This window comes from Panthera uncia, chromosome A2 (genome assembly GCF_023721935.1).
Source record: "Panthera uncia isolate 11264 chromosome A2, Puncia_PCG_1.0, whole genome shotgun sequence".
In the NCBI taxonomy this organism is placed as follows: Eukaryota; Metazoa; Chordata; class Mammalia; order Carnivora; family Felidae; genus Panthera; species Panthera uncia.
Window position 1 is genome coordinate 79,070,074 of NC_064816.1, and position 20,812 is coordinate 79,090,885.

The window sequence follows — 20,812 nt, forward strand, 5'->3', positions numbered from 1 at the left end:
CTATATATATAAAGCACTTCAATGAGATCTGCCAGTTGGAAGGGTGTAAGCAGGAGAATGAGAGCTAATATGATTCTTGAATCACGTTTGACCAAACCTTCAGGAAACTGAGACATGCAATGGAAAGAAGGCAAAGCCCATGCTGAGACTGTTTGCTTAATCACATTGAGTCAGCATTCTGATACCACTGTGGGGTCTTTCAGTATTACGCAATTCTAGAAAAAGAGACTGTTCTTACCCTCATCCTTCCGTTTCTTATTGCTGGCCCATCTTCCGCCAATCTCAACACGTACAAATCCATTTTGTATTCCCTTCCTCCACGAATGCTGAATCCAAACCCTTTGGCGCCCTTCTCCATGTCCACAGTGAAATAATCAAAATCCTGTAGAGTTGGCGAGAGAATGGAATAAACAGGTGTTTGATATCAGAGAAGCTTCTGTGGTCAGTCTCTCTGTTCTTCTCCCTTACAGTTAATGTGTCCCAAATGACATGATATTGTGAGAACAAGTAATCTCACTTTGCAATCTAGCAAAATGAGAGACAAAATTCCAAAAGTTCAAGCAGATCTGAATGCAGTTTCCTTGGTCATTAAAAGAACTACTGTGTAGCTTGATTACTTTCGTATCCATGTTTACTTGGCAAACAAAATGACTGCATATAGGTCTGAGCGATACTATCACTCCTTTGTGTTTCCTCATTCACTGCTGTTGGGCACCATAAATAAATGTATCAGAGTCGTGTGTGTCTGTGTCTCTGTGTGTACATGTGTGTCTGTGTGTGCACATGTGTGTACATGTATCTCTGTGTGTTCACGTGTGTATGTGTGTCTATATGTGTGTCTCTGTGTATACGTGTGTGTTTGTGTGTGTCTGTGTGTACATTTGTATCTGTGTGTACACGTGTCTGTGTGTACATGTGTGTCTGTGTATATGTGTGTATGTGTGTGTACATGTGTGTCTCTGTGTGCATATGTGTGTCTGTGTGTATCTATATGTATGTGTGTGCACGTGTGTGTCTATATGTGTGTCTCTGTGTGTACGTGTGTGTACATGTATGTACATTTGTATCTCTGTGTGTGTACATGTGTCTGTGTGTACATGTGTATTTGTGTGTACACGTGTGTCTGTGTGTACATGTGTCTGTGTGTATGTGTGCATGTATGTCTGTGTGTACGTGTGTGTATACGTGTGTGTCTGTGTGTATGTGTGTGTACATGTGTGTCTATGTGTACATGTTTGTACATGTGTGTCAATGTGTCTGTGTTTGTGTCTGTACGTACATGTGTGTCTCTATGTGTACATGTGTGTCTGTGTGTGTACGTGTATATCTGTGTGTCTGTCTGTGTGTGTACATGGGTGTCTCAGTGTGTATCTGTGTGTAGGTGTGTGTGTATGTATGTGTGTCAATTATAGGTTTGCCAATTAGGAAAATGAAATTTAATGGGGTCCTGGGGGTACCTGGGGCTGCCTGTAGTCTGCCAGAGGGTACTGCCTGGTGTCAGGGGAGTGCTGCCTGTAGTCCAGCAGGGGAGGCTGCCTGTAGTCCAAGGGTGGGGGTTGCTGGTAGTCCCCTCCTGGGGGCTGCCTGTAGTCCAGCGGTGGCTGCCTGTAGTCTGTGAATGGAGGCTGTCGGATGTCTGGTTTCACATCTTGCCTCGCTTTCACTTCCGACCTGTAACTAAATAAATGGACATGGGATTTGTTTTGAGGTCTCAGCATTCCAAGGAGATTAGAATGATCACATGACCTCTAGGCACATGTGGGCCACACTTCCTAGAGGTCCTTTTGCATGTTTAGGAATTTGAGAAAATCATAGATGATAAGCACTATTTTAAAATCTTTGACAAATGCCATATTGTCTACTTTTCATTTGGCTCCTTGAGAAATCAAGGTAAACATGATGGCCCAACCAGAACTTTGTGGAAAAGGACTTATGGATATCCCTCTTTGACTTTGGCTATTTACAAACTTGTACAACTGTAGCAAATCTAGGGAGTTAAACTATACATCCGAAACTATACATCCCAAAATATCAGTTTGTCTCAACACCAGTAAACCAACTCTCTCAACCACTCTCTCTCGCCCACACACTATTCATTACTTTATGAAAGCACAACCAAAGTAATCTCTAAATACTTTATAAATATATAATTAAAGGCAATATTTTAACCTGCTAGGTTTGGTCTTTTTGAATATCTTACAGAGGTTAAAGGAGTGATAGCAAAGCATAATCATGAGCTGTAAGTCAAGGAGAAAGTCACTGGGTCATTGCTAAGGTAGAAACATATTACATAGTTTTAATACTAGACTATAACTATCAGATTAGTATCAGATGCTATTATCAGATACTCTCATGGCCGTAAGATAAAAGGGAAGGCAAAAATGTGTATGTCCAACGTTTGTCTCTTTCTTGTTTCTAGATGTTATACTTACAGTAGCCTTCCACCCCACCCATGGGGGTTACATTTCTAGACCTCAGTGGTTGTCTAAAACTGCAGACAGTCCTGAACCCTATATACACTATGCTTTTTTCTATACCACAAACCTATGAGAAAGTTTAATTTATAAATTAGGCACAGTGAGAGATTAACCCAGCACTGGGCTCGATCTCACAACCGTGAGAACATGACCTAAGCCAAAATCAAGAGTGGGACACTTAACCAACTGAGTCACCCAGGAGCCCCACTACTATTTTTAAAAATCACTCACCTGAACAATTGCCATTAGTGCAATCTAATATTTGGTGAGGATACACTAAAAATGTACAGTAATAGATGTATTTATTTGGAGTGTTTGAAAGGATGTTATTTTAATCAACACTTTGAGCAGGTCCCATTTGTTACTTAAATGGGAAGTAAGTGCAGAAATGACACATTCCTCTTGTGAACTGCAGAATTTAGGCTTTGTTTCCTACCTCGGCAAGTTGTCCACTCACCTACTGGAATTGTGAATACTGAGAACAGAATTATTTAAATATGCTTCAAATAAGATGCTTAACCACACAAATGAATGAATTAAACAAAAGAACTGAACTGGCTGCCATTCGTTGGCATGTGTTGATTCCTTCCTAGAAACTGTTTGGTAGATTAGATGTCAAGTTGCTTTGAGTTACAACACAAGTCACTTTATTTTCGTGATCTGTGTGGTAGTGGTATGCGATATCCATTATGTGCCCCATTTCCAACCAGATGTGTCACGAGGTATAGCCAAAGAGGGTGAAATGTAAAGTCTCCCCAAAGATTACACAACAGCCTAGAATAGGAACCGTTAAAATGCAACAGCTGTCATCCAAGCCTACCTTCTGGCATTCAGACTGCATTTGAACCAGTGCTGTCTGTCAGGATTTTACATTGAACTGTACATTGAAGAGTCTTTAATGAGGAAAATATACTTAAGTTTTTATGAGTGTTGCTAACTGTTCAGTGAATGATACAGCGGCTTGGGCAAAAACTATATTGCTTTGTTTCACAAACGAATTTGTGAAATATGTTAAGGAAAACTCAGTATTATTTAAAAAAATACAGCCTCTTTAAAATTCCTTCACTCATGAAAGAAAGTCATCAGTATAACTCTTTGTTGCTATTAATTCCATTATTAAAGAGACTGTAAAGATAAAAACAACAACAACAACAACAACAACCAGATTTCTAGTGATAAAATCTAGCAGAATTTTATGGTATGAACAAGTTCCAGAACCAAGAAACAATGCCCATGTGGTACAGGATCTTGTAGTGGGCTTTTGCCTCATGTGGACCTTTTAAGAATTCCTTCCAGCTTAAACATCTAGGGTTCAAAGTATGTAAAAAAAGAAGTAAATTTCCAGTGTTTTTCTACTGACTTTGCTGTTTAAAATGCAGTCAAGGGGCACCTGGGTGGCTCAGTTGGTTAAGCATCCAACTTCGGCTCAGGTCATGATCTCACAGCTTATGGGTTTGAACCCCGTGTCAGGCTTTGTGCTGACAGCTCAGAGCCTGGAGCCTGCTTAGGATTCTGTGTTTCCCTCTCTCTCTGCTGCTCCTCCCCTCATGCTTTGTCTCTCTCTCTCTCTCTCTCTCTCAGAAATAAATAAGCATTAAAAAATTAAAAATAAGTAAATAAAATGCAGTCAAATATTAATTTCCCTTGCTGGGGAAGGTGAGCTCTGCTATTTATACTTAGTTTTGAAATATATTATATAATGGTTCTTTTGTTGTTTCCAATGAATGCTTCTCCTTGAATACTGTTTTGCTTATGTCCATATTAAAACAATTTTGTTTCCAGAGTATATATCAAAAGGTTGTTAAGGGATAGAGACATAAGTAGAGGTGTGCAGGGTGTCAGTAGGAAGCCAAAGTGAAAGTAAATAAGACAGGATAAAATATTCAGTCATTTTAATTCATAAAATAAAAATGTGGAAGCAGATTGTCATTTAATTTTATCCCATTTTAACATGGAAACTGGCTCAGTTTGACATGGAGTTAGGTGGGCATTTCTTGCATAGATGAACCACTAGAAAATGCGTACGGGGTATTTGGCATAAAAGCTGTCTTGGAGACATCTCTAGCCTCATCTAGAGAAAGACAAAGAGCTCTTGATACCATGACCATGTTTAAATGAAGCTAGGAAAATGATCTGGTATCTGTAGAATTATTAATCTCTTCATTCATATGTAAAAGAGCCAGTTAAGCCAGGAAACCCCAGTGCCAAGGAATGGCTCTCTGAAAGCAGGCACTTGCCAGGCTTTTAATATGAGTGCAGCAAAGTTCACTGGGAAAATTTGTTGGTGATTTATACAAATTTGAATCAGGTCAATTGGTTAATCCCAGAGTTGGGAAATATTTTATTCCGTGAAGTCAGGACAAAAAGACATTCCAAAGACTGTTGCTTCTCTGGTCAGGGCCAACGAGTTCCAGTTGTGGGCTAGTAGCAGTTGAAGCATGATAGTGGCCTTGCCCAAATGTTATTCTCTCCACTGAATTATAACACGACAGGGATGAGATTACCCACGCTGAAGCCAGAAGCAAGAGCCCATGTCTGGGGGAGTCTGACTCTGGAAAGGTGAGATAGAACTGTGGCTGGGAGATTAATAGACGGAGGCAGAGCCATAAGAGGAGTCTGAGGCTGGCCCAGGAATTGCATGCGCTCAGCCCCTTCCTCCTGAGTCCGAAATGAATCCTGGGGGGAAAGCCAGTGTGATCTGTTAAAACAGCTCACGGCGAAAGCAAACACATCAGTGGCTTATTACTGAGATACCCAGGCTTACTCCTCTTACGGGTTGTCAAATTCTTACCCCCCTATCGTTTGCTTTATGGTCTTTAGTCTTTTTTCTTCCGTGGAATATATTAAAACCATAAACAGCTGAGGATAACAGACATTTACTTTTCTGTGAAAGCAAATGGGGGAACTCCTGAGAAGAACAGGGCTTTATGGAAATAGCACCTGTGGCACAGGGAAAATATTTGCTTTGCAACTGCGTGAGTGATGGACCTACAGAGTTCTGGGACTTGGAAACTGAGTCTCACTTCATCTTTCCCAACATATGAGGCGGGAGCTAGGAAGCAGATGTTCAGAAAACATTAGAATTATGGAAAAGACCGGTGAGGGTTTTGTACACAGAGATGTTCCTGTGGGTTGTTCTGTTTTTCTCCTTCAAAAGAGGGAAAACAGCATGGGAACATGTCTTCATCTCTTTCCTTTATGGCTCAACCTAACGCAGGCTCCCTGTTACACACAAGTTCATTGTAAGAAGACAATGCTGTTTTTACATGACATCCTTTTTTCTGGAAATTCGAAGTGTCTTATTCATATTAGTTTATGATATGGAATGGAAGAACCTCATTAGATCATGGGTAGGGGATATAGGCAAAATGCAGTAAAAAATGCTAACGTTTATTACTGCTTACAAGTTTTGCCACACTTCCCTCTCTCCACACCACCATTGTTCTCTGAGCCACCACCTTCATTGATCCAAGGATATCAGCAGCCATCTCTAATTGCTTAATCTACATCCAACCCTCACCAGCTCCCAGTCAGCTCTCTGTGTGGCCCACTGGGCGGCCTTGAAAAGGAAATCCAGTGATGTCAGTCTTCAGCGTAAAACCTTCCAATGACTTGTCATTACACTGAAGCTCAAAATCTTTGGTGTGCCTGGTGGTTCATTCGGTTGAGCATCCAACTTCGGCCTGGGTCATGATCTCGTGTTTGTGGGTTCGAGCCCTGAGTCGGGCTCTGTGCTGACAGCTCAGAGCCTGGAGCCTGCTTGGATTCTGTGTCTCCCTCTCTCTCTGCCCCTCCCCTGCTTGCTCTCTGTGTCTCTTTATCTCTCAAAAAATAAAATAAAACATTAAAAAAAATTTAAAAAAATCTTTAACATGCTTACAGGCCCCAAAGTGGATCCCTATCACTCTCATTGCTACATCTTGAACCATGCTCCCTGACCTCTTCCCTCACTACACTGACCTTATTTATTTCCATGCCTTTCAAGGTTGCATGCTCCCTCCTGCCAAAGGGTCTACATCTATGTTCTTCAGTTTGGAGTCTCTTCAGTGTGGTCTTCATCTAGTTAATCCCTACTGATCATCTACTGATCATCTACCTACTAACTGCTCATCATTTCTTGAGGAAAGGTTCTCTTTTTGTGAAGAACAGACCCCTGTATTTGCTAATAAAACCGCATGTGTGACACCCACAGAATCTCTAAATCACAGAAAGGAGCACCTGACAATTTCTACTTTATGAAACTTTCTCTTCTGTGTCCTGTTGTGTCCTGTCCCAAACTCTCCCTCTCCCCACCTCCCTCACCTCTCAGCATCAGAAAAACCAGGGGAAACTTTACCTATTTTCATGTCCTTGCAGCTGAAGTGGCTGAGGAGGAGCTGGTTGGGCAACAGGGCTGTTGGGAGTGGCTGGGCTCGGCTGGGCCAGAGGACTCTGCTGGGCCATGGGGCTCTGCTTCTCTGAGCTGGGTGCCGATGCTGGGCTGCTGAGCTCTGCAAAGGGGAGCCAAAGTGGCAGGTGCAGTCAGGTTGGCATCTGATAAAGGGCAAGAGGTGGCCAGAGGTGGTAACTCTTTGCCTCCTCAGATGACTCAAGGCTTCAGTTTTCTCAGTTTCTGTTAGGCTTTAAGACAGCAGGTTAAACTTATCAATTATCCAATCAAGTTCCAATACCATTCACAGAATTAGTATTATTTCATGAATTACAAGTGTTGCTGAACAAAGTTAAACAGAGTCTCTTGTCATTTTCCTAGCAGAAAAGATTACAATAAAAAAAACCCTGTTAAGACAATGAAAAAATAATCCAGAGGAGTAAGCTCTAAAACATACTCTATTTTTCCAGTGCTGCCCACTGAGAGAAAACATTTGAGCTGCTACTTTTTGGTTGTAAAGACAAATCCTACCAGTATTCCCAAGTTTGGACAAGGAAGTAACCATAATAGAAATAAATGCTTTTCATAATATTCTCTCTAGCTCCTTGTTGGTTTTATTGCTCAATCACCCCCTGTACTCTATGGTTTTTCAGAAAGAAAAAGAACATTGGACAGAAGAATGTTCATAAAATTGTTCTTTGTTAACACAGCTTCTTGGATTTTCCTGTAATAGCATTACCGTCTCAACTGAAATTATCTGTATACGATGCAATACAAATAAGACAGACATATTTCAGACTGGGGAAAACTGAAAAGCGAGTCAGATTTTTAGTGAGCAATCTTGCTTAGAGTTCATTTGAATATTTTACACATAATGATGTCTGCAAGTAACAGGTTAAAAACACCGCGTCATTTTCTGTTCTGTTCTTTGTATTTGGTTGGGTGATAAAAGGGAGGTGATCTATTCTTTATTAAGCCATTCTTCCCCTTTCTTGTCTGGCAGCCCAGATTTTGAAAAATTCTTTCCACTTGCGGGCTTTCTCATCTTCAGCACTGTTGACATTTTGGGCAAGACAATTCTTTGCTGGGGGGGGGGGTGCTGTCCTGTGCATTGTTGGATGGCTGGCGGTATCCTTGCCCTCTACCCGCTAGATGCCGGTAGCATTCCCATCCTAATTGTGACAGTCAAAAACGTTGTCAGACCTTGCTGAACATCCCCCAGGGGGACAAAATCACCTCAGTTGAGAACCACTGTTTTATATGGAAAGTCAGGTGACTGTTTAGTGCCTGCTTGCCAGATAGCCCCAAGACGGAATCAGGAGACTGAGGAAAACAGAGGGGACCAAGGTGAGTGGACCTATCACTCTCCATGTGGTATTCTACACTCCACTCACAGGTGAGCTCTGGGGACTGAAATCTCGAGCATCATTCATGAGTCAGCAGCTACAAACCAGTAATGAACCAGTGTCTGGAAATGGTGACTTTATGGTGAACTGGTTCTTAGATCCTTGTGGCCCTCAAGGCATGGCAATAAGCTGTAACTCACTACTCTTCAAGCCTCAGGGGGGAGTCCTTATACAGAGAAATTCAAAAGATTAAGTGGGAATTTAAAATTCTTATCAGATGCAACGTTTTCTAAATGAGCTCTCTTTATACCACAAAACTTCCTCAAGCTTTTCAAAATCAATCTGACTTTGAAGAATCCTCCAGAGCTTAACTGTTAACATGAATACACTTTTTTTTTTCTGCTTCAGATTTGTAACTCTATCATCTCTGTCGAATGAGTTCTGGTTTAATATAAGCATAAAAACAGTACTCCCCAGACCACAGGGAATGATTGAATAACCCAGTGTCTTGAGATTCACACTATTTATCTATAATGTCACACAGCTTGATCTCTGAATGAAACTGGTACTAAGTAAACAGGATATGGGTTGCAAGAGAGAGTGGATTTCTGCAAAAGTAGAAATAGGAATCAACCTCAGGCGCTCTGGCACCACTATGATGGCGGCCAGGCTCAGGCACTCACCCTCCTGAGGGATGATGCGGAGGGTGACACTAAGACCAGCATCCTTGATGAGCTTCACAATGTCTGCATGAGGCATGTTGATGATGGACTGGCCGTTCACTGCTAAGATCCGGTCTCCCACTTTCAGTTTTGCACAGCGGTCTGCAGGACTCCCATCGATGATGCGGCCGATTTTATGGGGCACAGCTAAAACAATCCCCAACAGAATCAGATTATCAGGAGTGTTCCCAGCACTGTTCTTTTTTTTTTTTTAATATTTTTATTTATTTTTGAGAAAGCACAAGTGGGGGAGGGATAGGAGGAGGGAGACAGAGGATCTGAAGTGGGCTTGGAGCTGACTGAAATGAGCCCGATGTGGGGCTTGAACTCACCAATCGTGAGATCGTGACCTGAGCCAAAGTTGGAAGCTTCACCAACTGAGGCCCCTAGGGCACCCCCCGCAGCACTGTTCTATCTTTGAGTCCAGCCCCACAGAAAAAAATGCGATGTCAGAATTCTTTTTTCCATCAGTAAATTTGCCTTTTGAAATCATAATCATGCCTATTAAGTGTGGTCCTGTGCATTCCACTGAGATCAGAATTTCTAAATTCAAGTTCTGTGCAATGACAGACCAATTCCAAACACATGGACCAGGGGTCCTCAAATTCTGGTGTATCATAATCACTCTAGGATTAAAAATACAGCTCTTTGGGCCTTAACCTGACCTTGTGCATCAAAATGTCCAGGAGCAGGTGAGAATCACAATTTTTTTTTTTTTGAGAATCACAATTTTTTAAGAAGCTCCTCAAGACATTCTAATACACACAAAATTTTGAGAACCACAGGCATACGTTATTGTGAGACCATACTGTAGAGATAATAATACAGTTTCAGAAGGATACAATAAATGTCAAGAATTCAATTTCTACCCTTGTCTATTTTGCCGAGAGAAGAGATCAGGGAAGGAGAGAAATCTATATTAACATGGGCTGTCACAGCAGGTGAAGAAGCTATGCTCAACTTCCTATCATCCACTAATCTTCGGTTTCAAGGTTGATGCAGGTTTCAAATCTTACCTCTTCTTTCTGATTTAATTTATAAGTGGTGCTGATAATTTATTAAGTGATGCATAATATATTGCATCAAATCTAAGATGCCATTATGACAAACTTCTGTTTTAGGTATCACAAGAAAGAAGGAAGGAAAGAAAGAAAGAAAGAAAGAAAGAAAGGAGGAAAGAAACTCTGCCAATTAAACAATGACACTCCATCGACTGTAAGATGCTGTATAATTTTTTAGATATTTAAATTATGAAAACGTGTATTAGAATTGATCAAATATGGCATATGTCTCTTTAAAACAATGAAAGCTTATGTATGTATGTATGTATGTATGGAGAGCCAGGTGCATGAGGATAAAGATTTTTTAGCAGGTTGACTTCTATTCGATGTAAGTGTTTGAGTGCCTACCAGGATAACTATTTCTGGGGTCAGATACCACTGGCACACCTCTTCCTTCCCCAAGGAGGTTAGAATCTAGAAACCTGTTCTTTTTCCTTTCACCTTTGTAGGTAGGGAACCCCAGCCAAGAAATCACCTGTCAATTACTCTGTGTTGTTTCTTTCCTCATGGAAGTCAGATACTGATTTATCTGTGTAAAGAGGCAGAGACACTCCACCATTTGTTATGCTTCAGGAGTGTCCGTTCCTTGAACTCTCAATCTTATGTATGTGTTACAGTGAAAGGCAGAACATCAGCTAATAACCACGTAAGGAAGGACAATCAGTGAGTTAATGAACCAGAGCCTTGATCATATTTCCATTGTGACAGGTTATAGATAGCATATGAAAATACTGGCTGAGCCGATGTTTCTGAAGTAAAACTCATGTTGAGTTTTTATTTACAGGCAGTAATGGCTTTAATTAAGAACATCTTACTTAAAGCATACTAAAGATCATCTTAGACTCTCAGGACAATGCACTTATTAAGCAGAAATGTAATAAGAACTCATTCATTTAGTTATTTAAAAAAAGAAGGCATTGCAAATTCTTTGGTCTTCTACCATAATTAGAGTGAACATTTGTTCCTGTTTTTGCCCCCTTTCATGTTCAATACTGTCCTTGAACAGTCCATACATGGCACGGTCTCCCTGGTTTCCAATGTGTCTATTGCTATCCATCATGTGATCCTTGGAAAGCTACCTGACCTCTCTGAGTTTGTTTTTCAATAGTAAAATTGGGATAATAATATCCCTGACTTCACAGGAAGGCTCTGAGAAACAAATGGGTTGGCACATGTGAAGTGACTAGAACAGTGCCTGGTGTAAGAACTGATTTATAACTATTAACTTTTCTTTCATTCTCTTTATTACTATTATCTTTTTAATGTTTCTGATATCACTATTGATATGCACGTGTGCTTGTATACAGTTACCAGCTTGAATTCTTCCTACATGGGGTAAACCTGTATTACTGTTAAAACTGAAGAAATGTTTTGCTTATGACACAACAGTATCTCCTAAGTATCAACACTGGAAAACAGCTTCACTTGGGAAAAAGAAATGTGTTTTGGGGATTATACAGATGCTAGATGAGGCCAAGCATCCTGTTTGTTTTTCTCTGGTTTTACAAAAAAGATGTTGCATGTCTGTGTAGGAAAATGCCAACTCATAAGTAAGACTTTATTATTTAAAGGGAAATTAGTATAATACAGATGTCCTCATTATCCGCATTGAGCCTTAAACACACACAATTACAACTACATTAAAATATATATAATTTAATCCTTAAGAAATCATGTGAGATACTGGACAGAATTACCATTACATGTTTAGAGTGGAAGAAACCGAGCTACAAAGTCATTAGCAATTGCCCAACTCAGAAAGTCCAAGCAAGATTTAGAATCCCAGTCTGCTTGATTCCAGAGGCTTTGCTCTTAACCATGGCGCTACACTGTACTGTATCTCTTGACTTTGTGGTTCCTTTCCTCCACCCAAGCACTTGTTTCATGGGCACCTGGTACTTTTATTTGGTGAGTGCAGCTTGCCTCTAATCAGGCAGTCACAAACACTTCACCAGTGGCCCTCATCCAGGGGAGAGTGGAAGGCAGAAACTCTGCTTGAAGCTGGTTCTTTGTGGCAGCTGTCTTTTGACAGGCAGGACACGAGGAAGAAGGGAGAGGAAAGGGGAGGAAGGAAGGCAAGGGGGAGGAGAGGAAGGGAGAGGAAAATTGGACAGCTCCTCAGATCCCTTTTGGTTGGGACTTCACATCATGGTGTCATTCCTTTATTTGAAGTCATTTCTTTGGGTATTAGAAATACATTTCAAATTAAATTTAAAAATACACTTTAAAACACATACAGCTGGTATTTGGATGATTTGCTGCTTTGAATTATTCATGCCTATACTCCCCTCCATTACCGTGCATCATTTAGAATCTCCTGGGCATAAAGCCACAAATGTTTCAAAACATAGATTTCACACACACACACACACACACACACACACTTTTATGAGCTCAATAACAATAAAAACAAAACAATAAGTTATCATTTGTTAATTTCCAGGCACTGGGCTAAGCACTTATTTTAAATCCTGACAGCAGCAGTGTGAAGTAGCTGTAAAAGTATAATAATCATGTTTAGTTTATTGTTAAGAAGACAAAGAAATGTCAAAGCCAGGATTCAAACCTATGCCTGTGGCTTCAAACCTTAGGGTTACTCCCTCCTTTTTTTGATATATGCCAGGTTGGAAGCAATTTGAATTATGAGAACTGAGGGCATGGCTCAGCTTAGGAACAGCTTAGGAAAGCATGCTGCTTGAGATTTTGAGATGAAAGTTTCATTGTAAACAGATTTATTTGCTTATGATGATAACTCTTAGTTTCAAGGCCATTTTCACTTTACTGTGGCAGACAGAATAACAACTAAACTAAAATAATAAAAACTAAAATGAAATAATGAAAACTGAAATAAATTCTATGGTAGCCACACAGAATGACTGAGTGGCTTACATAAAATGGGAGTGAGTACACAATTTAAAAAGGTGTGCCCATAACTGGAAGCATCTGACATAGTTTTGTTAAAATTGTTTCTATTGGCATGTGCTTTAATAAAAACAGTGCTTGAAACTCTTGGCAGCTGAACACAGCTTCACTTTTTCTTCACCAGCAATTTCCCTACACATGTAAGTACATTGAATGTTGATGTGCAACAACTCACTGACAAGAGGTGGGCTCAGAGAGGATTCTCCCTGAAAACAAGATGCAGTTCCATTTGCTCAGTTAGGAAGTCTACAGAACTAATGACCTAAGTGCTTTCTGTGCATTGCTAATGGAATTACAGAGCATGGAAGAGGCCATGACCTTGGTTTCTATTATTGGGATGAATGGTACTCGTTAATTCTCTGGGAATTGATGACTAAGGTAACTGCTGGAGCACAGTCCATTTAGACAGCATGCCTTCCAGACATCATCTGTCAGGCAGCAGCATAAATCAAGTCTTCAGACCAGTCTTCTTGACACAGTGTGCTTAGGATACACAGGTATTTGGAAAAGTTGCAATACGTCATGAGGCTTTGAACATGCTAACATTTGGGAAGGAGACAATGTATCACTACTTAGAAATTTCCCTTTAACTTCAAATCACATAAGCTATGGAAAAAGAAACCCATCTTTTTCCCCTTTATTTCTTTGTGGGGAAAACACCACTATATATCCATATTTTATATTATAAAATTTAGTATTTTCAATTTTATATTTTCCTGTACATGAATTAACCCTTTGACGCCTGCTCAAGCACAGCATCCTTGTTTCAGTAGGGCTATTCAGACACAGTTGGACTGGATCCTAAATTTGTTCTAAAGCCCTGGATTCTTTGGGTCTTTGGCCCCACTACTACAGGAGGCAATGGTCCTCCTCCCTTTTTGCTGTTTGGTTCTCTTCAGGGAGCTTTGTGTGGTCTATCCAGGCTCCTTCAGCCACTGGTTAACCAATGAACTCTTCTTGAGTTCTACCTTAGGTTCATTCCCATAAAGAAGATGACACAGTTGCCTGGATGACTTTTTTTTTTTTTTTTTTTTTTTTTTTTTTTGCTTTGGCAATAGAATCTTCCTGAAATTTTTGGTGATGGATTCTTCCTGAAATTCTCAGCTGCACCTGAGGGAAGGGGTAGTAGTTCCCTCTCCCTCCACTTTTTTTTTTCATGTTTCCTTGTTTTTTATGTGCTTTATTTCAGAAAAGGAAAACTCGTGACTCATATTTACATTTAATTATCTTCTTGTTAATAGATCCACAAAGTGGAATTGTATATGGAAGCGGAGGAAAGCATTAGATAGGGAAAGTGGATTCTGCATCAATCATGTCAAATTTATAAGCAAGAAGTTTCTGAAATGAGTGTGACAATAGTAAATACTTCAAAGGCAATCAATAACATAAACTCTCATTAGCTCACAATTCTATTAATCTGTGAAGGTTAAACAACATGCCATTAGTTTAAGGAGGCAAGGAAAATTAGTTTGGATTTAAAATCTGTGACCTGATATGGAAAGAAGTATGTGTGTGTGTGTGTGTGTGTGTGTGTGTTCAGTTGGATGATTACAGTTTCTTTTCTTAAAATAATCTGTGACAGGGGCACCTGGGTAGCTCAGTCGGTTAAGCGGCTGACTTTGGCTCAGGTCATGATCTCACGATTCATGAGTTTGAGCCCTCTGTCTGTGCTGACAGCTCAGAGCCTGAAGTCTGCTTTGGATTCTGTGTCTTCCTCTCTTTCTGTCCCTCCCCCGCTCATGCTCTGTCTCTGTCTCTCAAAAATAAATATACATTAAAAAACTTAAAATAATTTGTGACAATGATTTACTGTCTAGTTTCAGAATTGTGGGTTAGAGCAGGGGGATCAGCTACTCCATCAACAACACATTTCTGCATAGCATCATCTTACTAACAGCTCCAGTGCTCGGCACAGTGTGAGAGATAGTAATGAAACAACACATGCTATCTGGCCTTAAGAAACTCACAGCCAAGTTGGGGAGATTCATATACAAATACTTATAACACAAATTGGCAACTCCATGGTAAAGGTAGCAAGGGTACCCTCAACAAGGGTAGAGAGGAGGGGTGAATCATTGGGTTCAGGTGCGGACTCAGAGAGTGGTAAGGAAAAAGGAAGTTCATTCTGGGGAAGAGGGCACATAGTGTTCTACGCTAAATGGCAGCTCCCTTGCTGAAAAAGTCATGGTGGTACACAGGGACCTATCAAATCCATGGAGGAAGAAGCAAAGAGAGATGTTTTGAAGTTGGGGTCCCTCCTGCCTTCAAAATTCTTGTTTCCCTCACTGAGATCCCTGATACAATAACTTTACCCAGATCCTCTAGATGGACCCTGAATATATAGGAACAACAGAAAAGTAATTGTCTCAGAGCATTCCTATCACTTTAACTCACAGTGAAGAATCCTGTTTTCCTGCCTTTAGAAACCCAGGCTTAGTATTAATTGCTGATTTTCCGTATCTCCTTCCTAGAAGTCCTGGATAAGCATGTTCTACTGTAACAAATCCATTTAGCTCAATGTTGTTCCTTCCTGGAGTGTGACAGTGTCCTTCGAAAGAGTTTTTCTTGGTCATCAGGGAGTGGAAATGTGGCAAAAACATGTGTTTGGTATTTTTTAAAAATTTGCAGAAAAATTAAGAAAAAACAGCATGACTCGTTTTCCTCTAAAAGTCTGTGGAATTTGCTTTCCAAAAATGAAAAGGTCTTCCCTGACATTCATAGCCAACTGAGTTGCAAGACCCAAAATCGAGCAGCTGGTGTTTTAAGGATTGCATATTCCAAAAGTGCACTTTTCCCCTCTCAGCACCATTAGTCATTCTCTTGTGGTTGAACGGTTGAGTTACCCTATAGTTGGTAATAAGCAGACGGTCAGATGGGAGAATGGGAAGAGGAGCCCGTCAATGGCTACTGGGAAGTCCAGCCAAACTCATGTTTCCAAGGGCAGAAAGCACCATACAGAAAGTATTTAACTATATGTCTGGATAGAAAGAAACACTTGTTAGCTATATTTTACCCTGTATGCTTTTATTTTGCACCAATTAAAATCTCATAGCCAAGTACTGAGAGTGAATTGGTAATCTAAAGAAACCTCATTTTATTAAGAACTGTAATTAGCTATAACTTGACTGTTCCATCCCAGAACATGAGGCTGGGTTAAAATGGTTTTTTGTTTGCAAAGATTTGGTGGGCTTATAGTACAGGACCGTTTCATGGTTGTATAACCTGTGCAGTCACACAGGTTCCATGCTCAAAAGGGCCTTGTGTTTAGTTTAACGTCTATTGTCATCATTTTGACATTCTTTTTTTTTTAAGTTTATTTATTTATTTTGAGAAAGAGAGAGAGAGAGAGAGGATAGGAGAAGCCAGAGAGCGAGGGAGAAAGACCATTCCAAGCAGGCTCCACGCTGTCAGTGCAGAGCCCGACCTGGGACTCCATCTTACTAACCACGAAATCATGACCTGAGCTGAAATCAAGAGTCCGATGCTTAACTGACTGAGCCACCCAGACACCCCACCATCTTGACATTCTTAATAATGCTTGAATGAGGACTCCACATTTTCATTTTGCACTGGGCCCTGAAAATTATGTAGTTGATCTTATGTAGATACAACCATATCAGTCCATTGTTTTAATGTCTGCCCTGGAAGATGTAAATGAAAATATGTTATAGCTACCCAGGAAAATTATCACAAAGGTGGGTGGTAGGTGAGGAGCAAAAATAACTCCTTTTTCTTGTGGCTGCATTTCTTATCCCCATACATATCACTAGAAGAAGTAGTCCAGAGAATTTCTGTTAATTATACTGAAGATCCTTAATTCTTCACATTTTGATGCAAGAACCCTAAAGTATTACCTCAGTTCTGTTGTGGAAATTATCTTTATATAATTAGTCACTCATTATTTAGTCATCTACAGAGCAAATGTTCTTTATCTGTCTTTAAATAGACTTTAATAAACACCACCATATTTCAAGGAATTTGTGTTTTTGATATGATTTATTTCCCTCATAATCTGGCAAAATGTCTAGACATTAGAATGACAGGAACCAAAGAAACTTCAGAATAGTTATGATCCCCAAATCTATCATTGGCTAAGAGGGTAAGCATGTGCGGGAATGAGGAGCTGAACAGAATGGAAAAAGAGTTCCACTTTAGATATTTAAACCTTAATTTTCTGTTGAGGTACTTTCCATTTTATGGACTATCTTAAAAGCTCACTTTTTACTTTGCTAATTTCTAGGTAGCTAGGATTTTCTTTTTGATCTGTTTTGGTCTGAAAGTTGCTATAAAAAAATTTGATCCCCTAAGTCAAATACCAACCCTATTCAGCATTTTTGTGTAAGCCCCTTCCTGGCCCCCCAAAACCCTGACAAAGAAACACATTCCACCACTCAGTAAAATCAACAACCCAGGAGTCTCTAGTCAAGGAGTAGACAGGGACCTTCTGTGTGGCTCAACTTGAATAATTTTAGTGAGTAAAACTGGATAGCTTTTAGCAAGTTTTTCTTACAAATAACCAAACAACAACCTGATATAGTAATAATGAAAAAGTTTAGAGAGTTACTAATATTAAAATATGATAAAGGGTTTCATTTCCTGCAAAGCATAAAAACAAGTTGTTTTACTCCTTTATAAAAACGGTCACAGGGTTGAGAGGCAGTATAACACTCTCATCCCAAACAAGCAACTTTCCCTGTCAAAGGGTTAGTCGCTGTCTTTATGACAAATTTAGTTCCTGAATAAGAGGTTCCTTTTATTTACGATTTAATTGTGGAGGCTTTATCAAGTCATTACCAGAAAATGCTGGATTATTCTATAAAATGAGAAAATCATATAAAAATGTCAAAACTCATATCATGATGTAAAAGGGACAAAATAATCAGAATAATTGTCTTCTAATGGTTGGAGATGTCTTATAATTAAAACAATTTAAATAATACATGCACAAATTAAAACAAAATAAAGGACAACCTAAATGCTTATAATGAAAAACCACAGTCTCCTGCCCTAATCCTCCAACACCCTCTCCAGTTCTGTGATCCAAAGACAAACGTTTAAAATCTTTCAGGTGTTTCTTCTTCACACTTCTAAATTATATTCTTACATGGCTATTTCTTTCTTTTTTTTTTTTAATTTTTTTTTAATGTTTATTTATTTTTGAGACAGAGAGAGACAGAGCATGAACGGGGGAGGGGCAGAGAGCGAGGGAGACACAGAATCGGAAGCAGGCTCCAGGCTCTGAGCCATCAGCCCAGAGCCCGACGCGGGGCTCGAACTCGCGGACCGCGAGATCGTGACCCGGGCTGAAGTCGGACGCTTAACCGACTGAGCCACCCAGGCGCCCCATTACATGGCTATTTCTTAATTTGTCAACTGGAGTCATATCTATTGACTTCCTATAATGCTAGAGGATTTGGCCTTCTTATCCAGTGGCCCACCTCCTCTCCTTAACCACGTACAGTTTTATCATTAGTTTCAGTTAAACCAGTTATCATTGCTGAAAGTCTCACCATGTAACTATTGCTCACCGTAGTGTACTGGGATTTCATTTCTTTTCTTGTACAGTTTGCCTCCCCTCCCACCCTGAATCAAGTTTCTGACTGTGTCATTCCCCCTGCCCCCACTTCTGCAATACCCTTTCTCTTTCCTCATTATCCCCCCCAAAGCTGCTCAAGTCATCTGTTCAGTTGAGCCTGGGGTTGAGGGACCTCCTTCCCATAGGTAGGTAAGTTTGTCTCAAGTTCTGCTGCTCAGTGACACTCGGGGCTTTCCTGTTGTGCTCCAACATGGGATGCACAGTTCCGTAAACCCTGGGACATCTTTTTTGACTCACTCTCTCATTTTGCTAGAAGATATCTTACAGTATCTTCCTAAGTAAACATGCATGGGAGAAAAATAATTTTTCAATATTTAATGTTTGAAAATGTCTTCATTTTTACCTTCTCAATTGATTGGATTCTAACTAAAATTCTAGATTGTTATGAAATTAAAGATTGAAAAAAATCATTTTTCTTCAGAATTACAGGCATTACTCCACTGTTTTCTAGTATCCAGTGTTGCTACTGAGAAGTCTGAATCCATTAGGATTTTTTGTTTCCTTTATGTGATCTATTTATTTCACCTTTTCCTTTTGGAAATGTTTACGATTGTCCCGGTGATTTTTGGGTTCTAAAGTCCACATGAATGCATCATGCTGTGGTTCTTTTCAGTCTGGAGACTTGTTTTTTTTAGTTTTGGGGTTGGGAACTTCCATTATAGTCTTTTTTTTTTGATAACTTCCATTCTGTTCCTTTGGTCTCTCTTTCTGGAACTCTTATTGGCTGGCTATTGGTTTCCCAGATTGATCTGTCAGTTATCACTCCTCTCTTACTTTCTCTTTCTTTTTATCTTACTTGTGTGATTTCCTTTACTTTTCTTTTCAATCCTTCTATTGGATTAAAAAAATGTTTTTTAATGTTTATTTTTTGAGAGAGAGAGAGAGAGAGGATGAGTGAGTGAGGGGCAGAGAGAGAGGGAGACACAGAATCCGAAGCAGGCTCCAGGCTCTGAGCTGTCAGCACAGAGCCCGACGCAGAGCTCGAACTCATGAACTGTGACATCATGAGCTGAGCTGAAGTCAGATGCTTAACCAACTGAGCCACCCAGGTGCCCATCAACCATTCTATCGAATTTTTAATTTCAGTTATGATGTTTTCAATTTCTAATAATTCTTTCTTTAATCATAGTATTCTTTTTTTTATAACATTCCACTTTTATTATAAAATAAAAAATCACGAGGTTTTAATATCTATGTATGTAAGTGAGACATTTTTGAAACTTTCTTTTGTGCCCTCAATTATCTCCATTTCTTCTAGTATTCTTTCATTATTCTTGGTTTGCTTGTTTGTTTTTCCATTTTAAAAATGAGCATTTCATATCTGGAATTCACGGTTGTTGTGTTCCATTCTGTTCCAAGCTTTTTTTTTTTTTAAGTTTGTTTATTTATTTTGAGAGAGACAGAGACAGCATGAAAGGAGGGGCACTGAAAGAGAGACACAGAGAATTCCAAGCAGGCTCTGCGCTGCCAGCACAGAGCCCAATGCAGGGCTCAAACTCCTGAAACCACGAGATCATGACCCAAGCTGAAACTGAGAGCAGACACTTAACTGAATGAGCTACTTCGACACCCCTCTATCCCAAGCTTTTTAAGTTTTGAGCTGCTCTGAATTTCTAAAGAAATAATATCTTTGCTGTCCATTTCTGTTTTTCAGTTTCCTCTCTCCTGCAAAATGTGTTGCCACTTTTTTGTCTGTAGAATATCTTCCCCACTCATGTTTGTTGCATTCTTGCTCATTTACTCCCATTTTATTGGTGTCTAAGAAATGGGAGGAGATAAGCATGTTACAATTTTACCACCATTAATTAGAAACTGGAAATATTTTTTGTAAATTTAAACCAGTTGTTGCCATTAGTATTTCAGTATACAGATAGAGATTTGCAATCTATTTGGAAAATAAAAAATGTCAACAATTTATGTGACCAAACTTTAAAAGTCCTGCTGTCTCCTGTATCCCTGACAGATAAAAATACAGAAACAAACAAACAAAAACAACCAAACAAACAAAAGAAACAAACCTGCAACTTTTCTTTTCAAGAGTTCAGAAAATGTCATAAAATTACATTTCGTCAGCCCCAGGTATTGGGTTAAAAGTGTTCCATAAAACCACATTTTTTTTCCTCTGTATTTTTTGACTGCCTTTTGAGACTTCACACCCATTAGTGTACTTGGCTTTCAGTGATTTCTCAGCAGGCCCAGTAGAAATGGTTATAGTTACAAGCAGGTGTTGCTGACAAGTCATGTTTCTCATTTTTACAGATGCAGTGTATTCTATCTCTGCCTTTTATAGCTTCTGAAATTGTGTTTTGTAAAAAGTCA

At 39.7% G+C, this 20,812-nt stretch overlaps 1 protein-coding gene across 1 annotated transcript in view; it reads right to left on the minus strand.

The window, feature by feature from the left end:
- MAGI2 (membrane associated guanylate kinase, WW and PDZ domain containing 2) overlaps window positions 1-20,812 on the minus strand; it is a 1,334,434-nt gene that overhangs the window by 124,179 nt on the left and 1,189,443 nt on the right. The window contains exons 18-21 of the mRNA XM_049642268.1: window positions 8,876-9,061; window positions 6,814-6,967; window positions 1,458-1,677; window positions 239-382 (exon numbers count right to left, since the gene is read on the minus strand). Coding sequence (XP_049498225.1) covers window positions 239-382; window positions 1,458-1,677; window positions 6,814-6,967; window positions 8,876-9,061 — 704 coding nt within the window. The remainder of the gene's footprint in view (window positions 1-238; window positions 383-1,457; window positions 1,678-6,813; window positions 6,968-8,875; window positions 9,062-20,812) is intronic.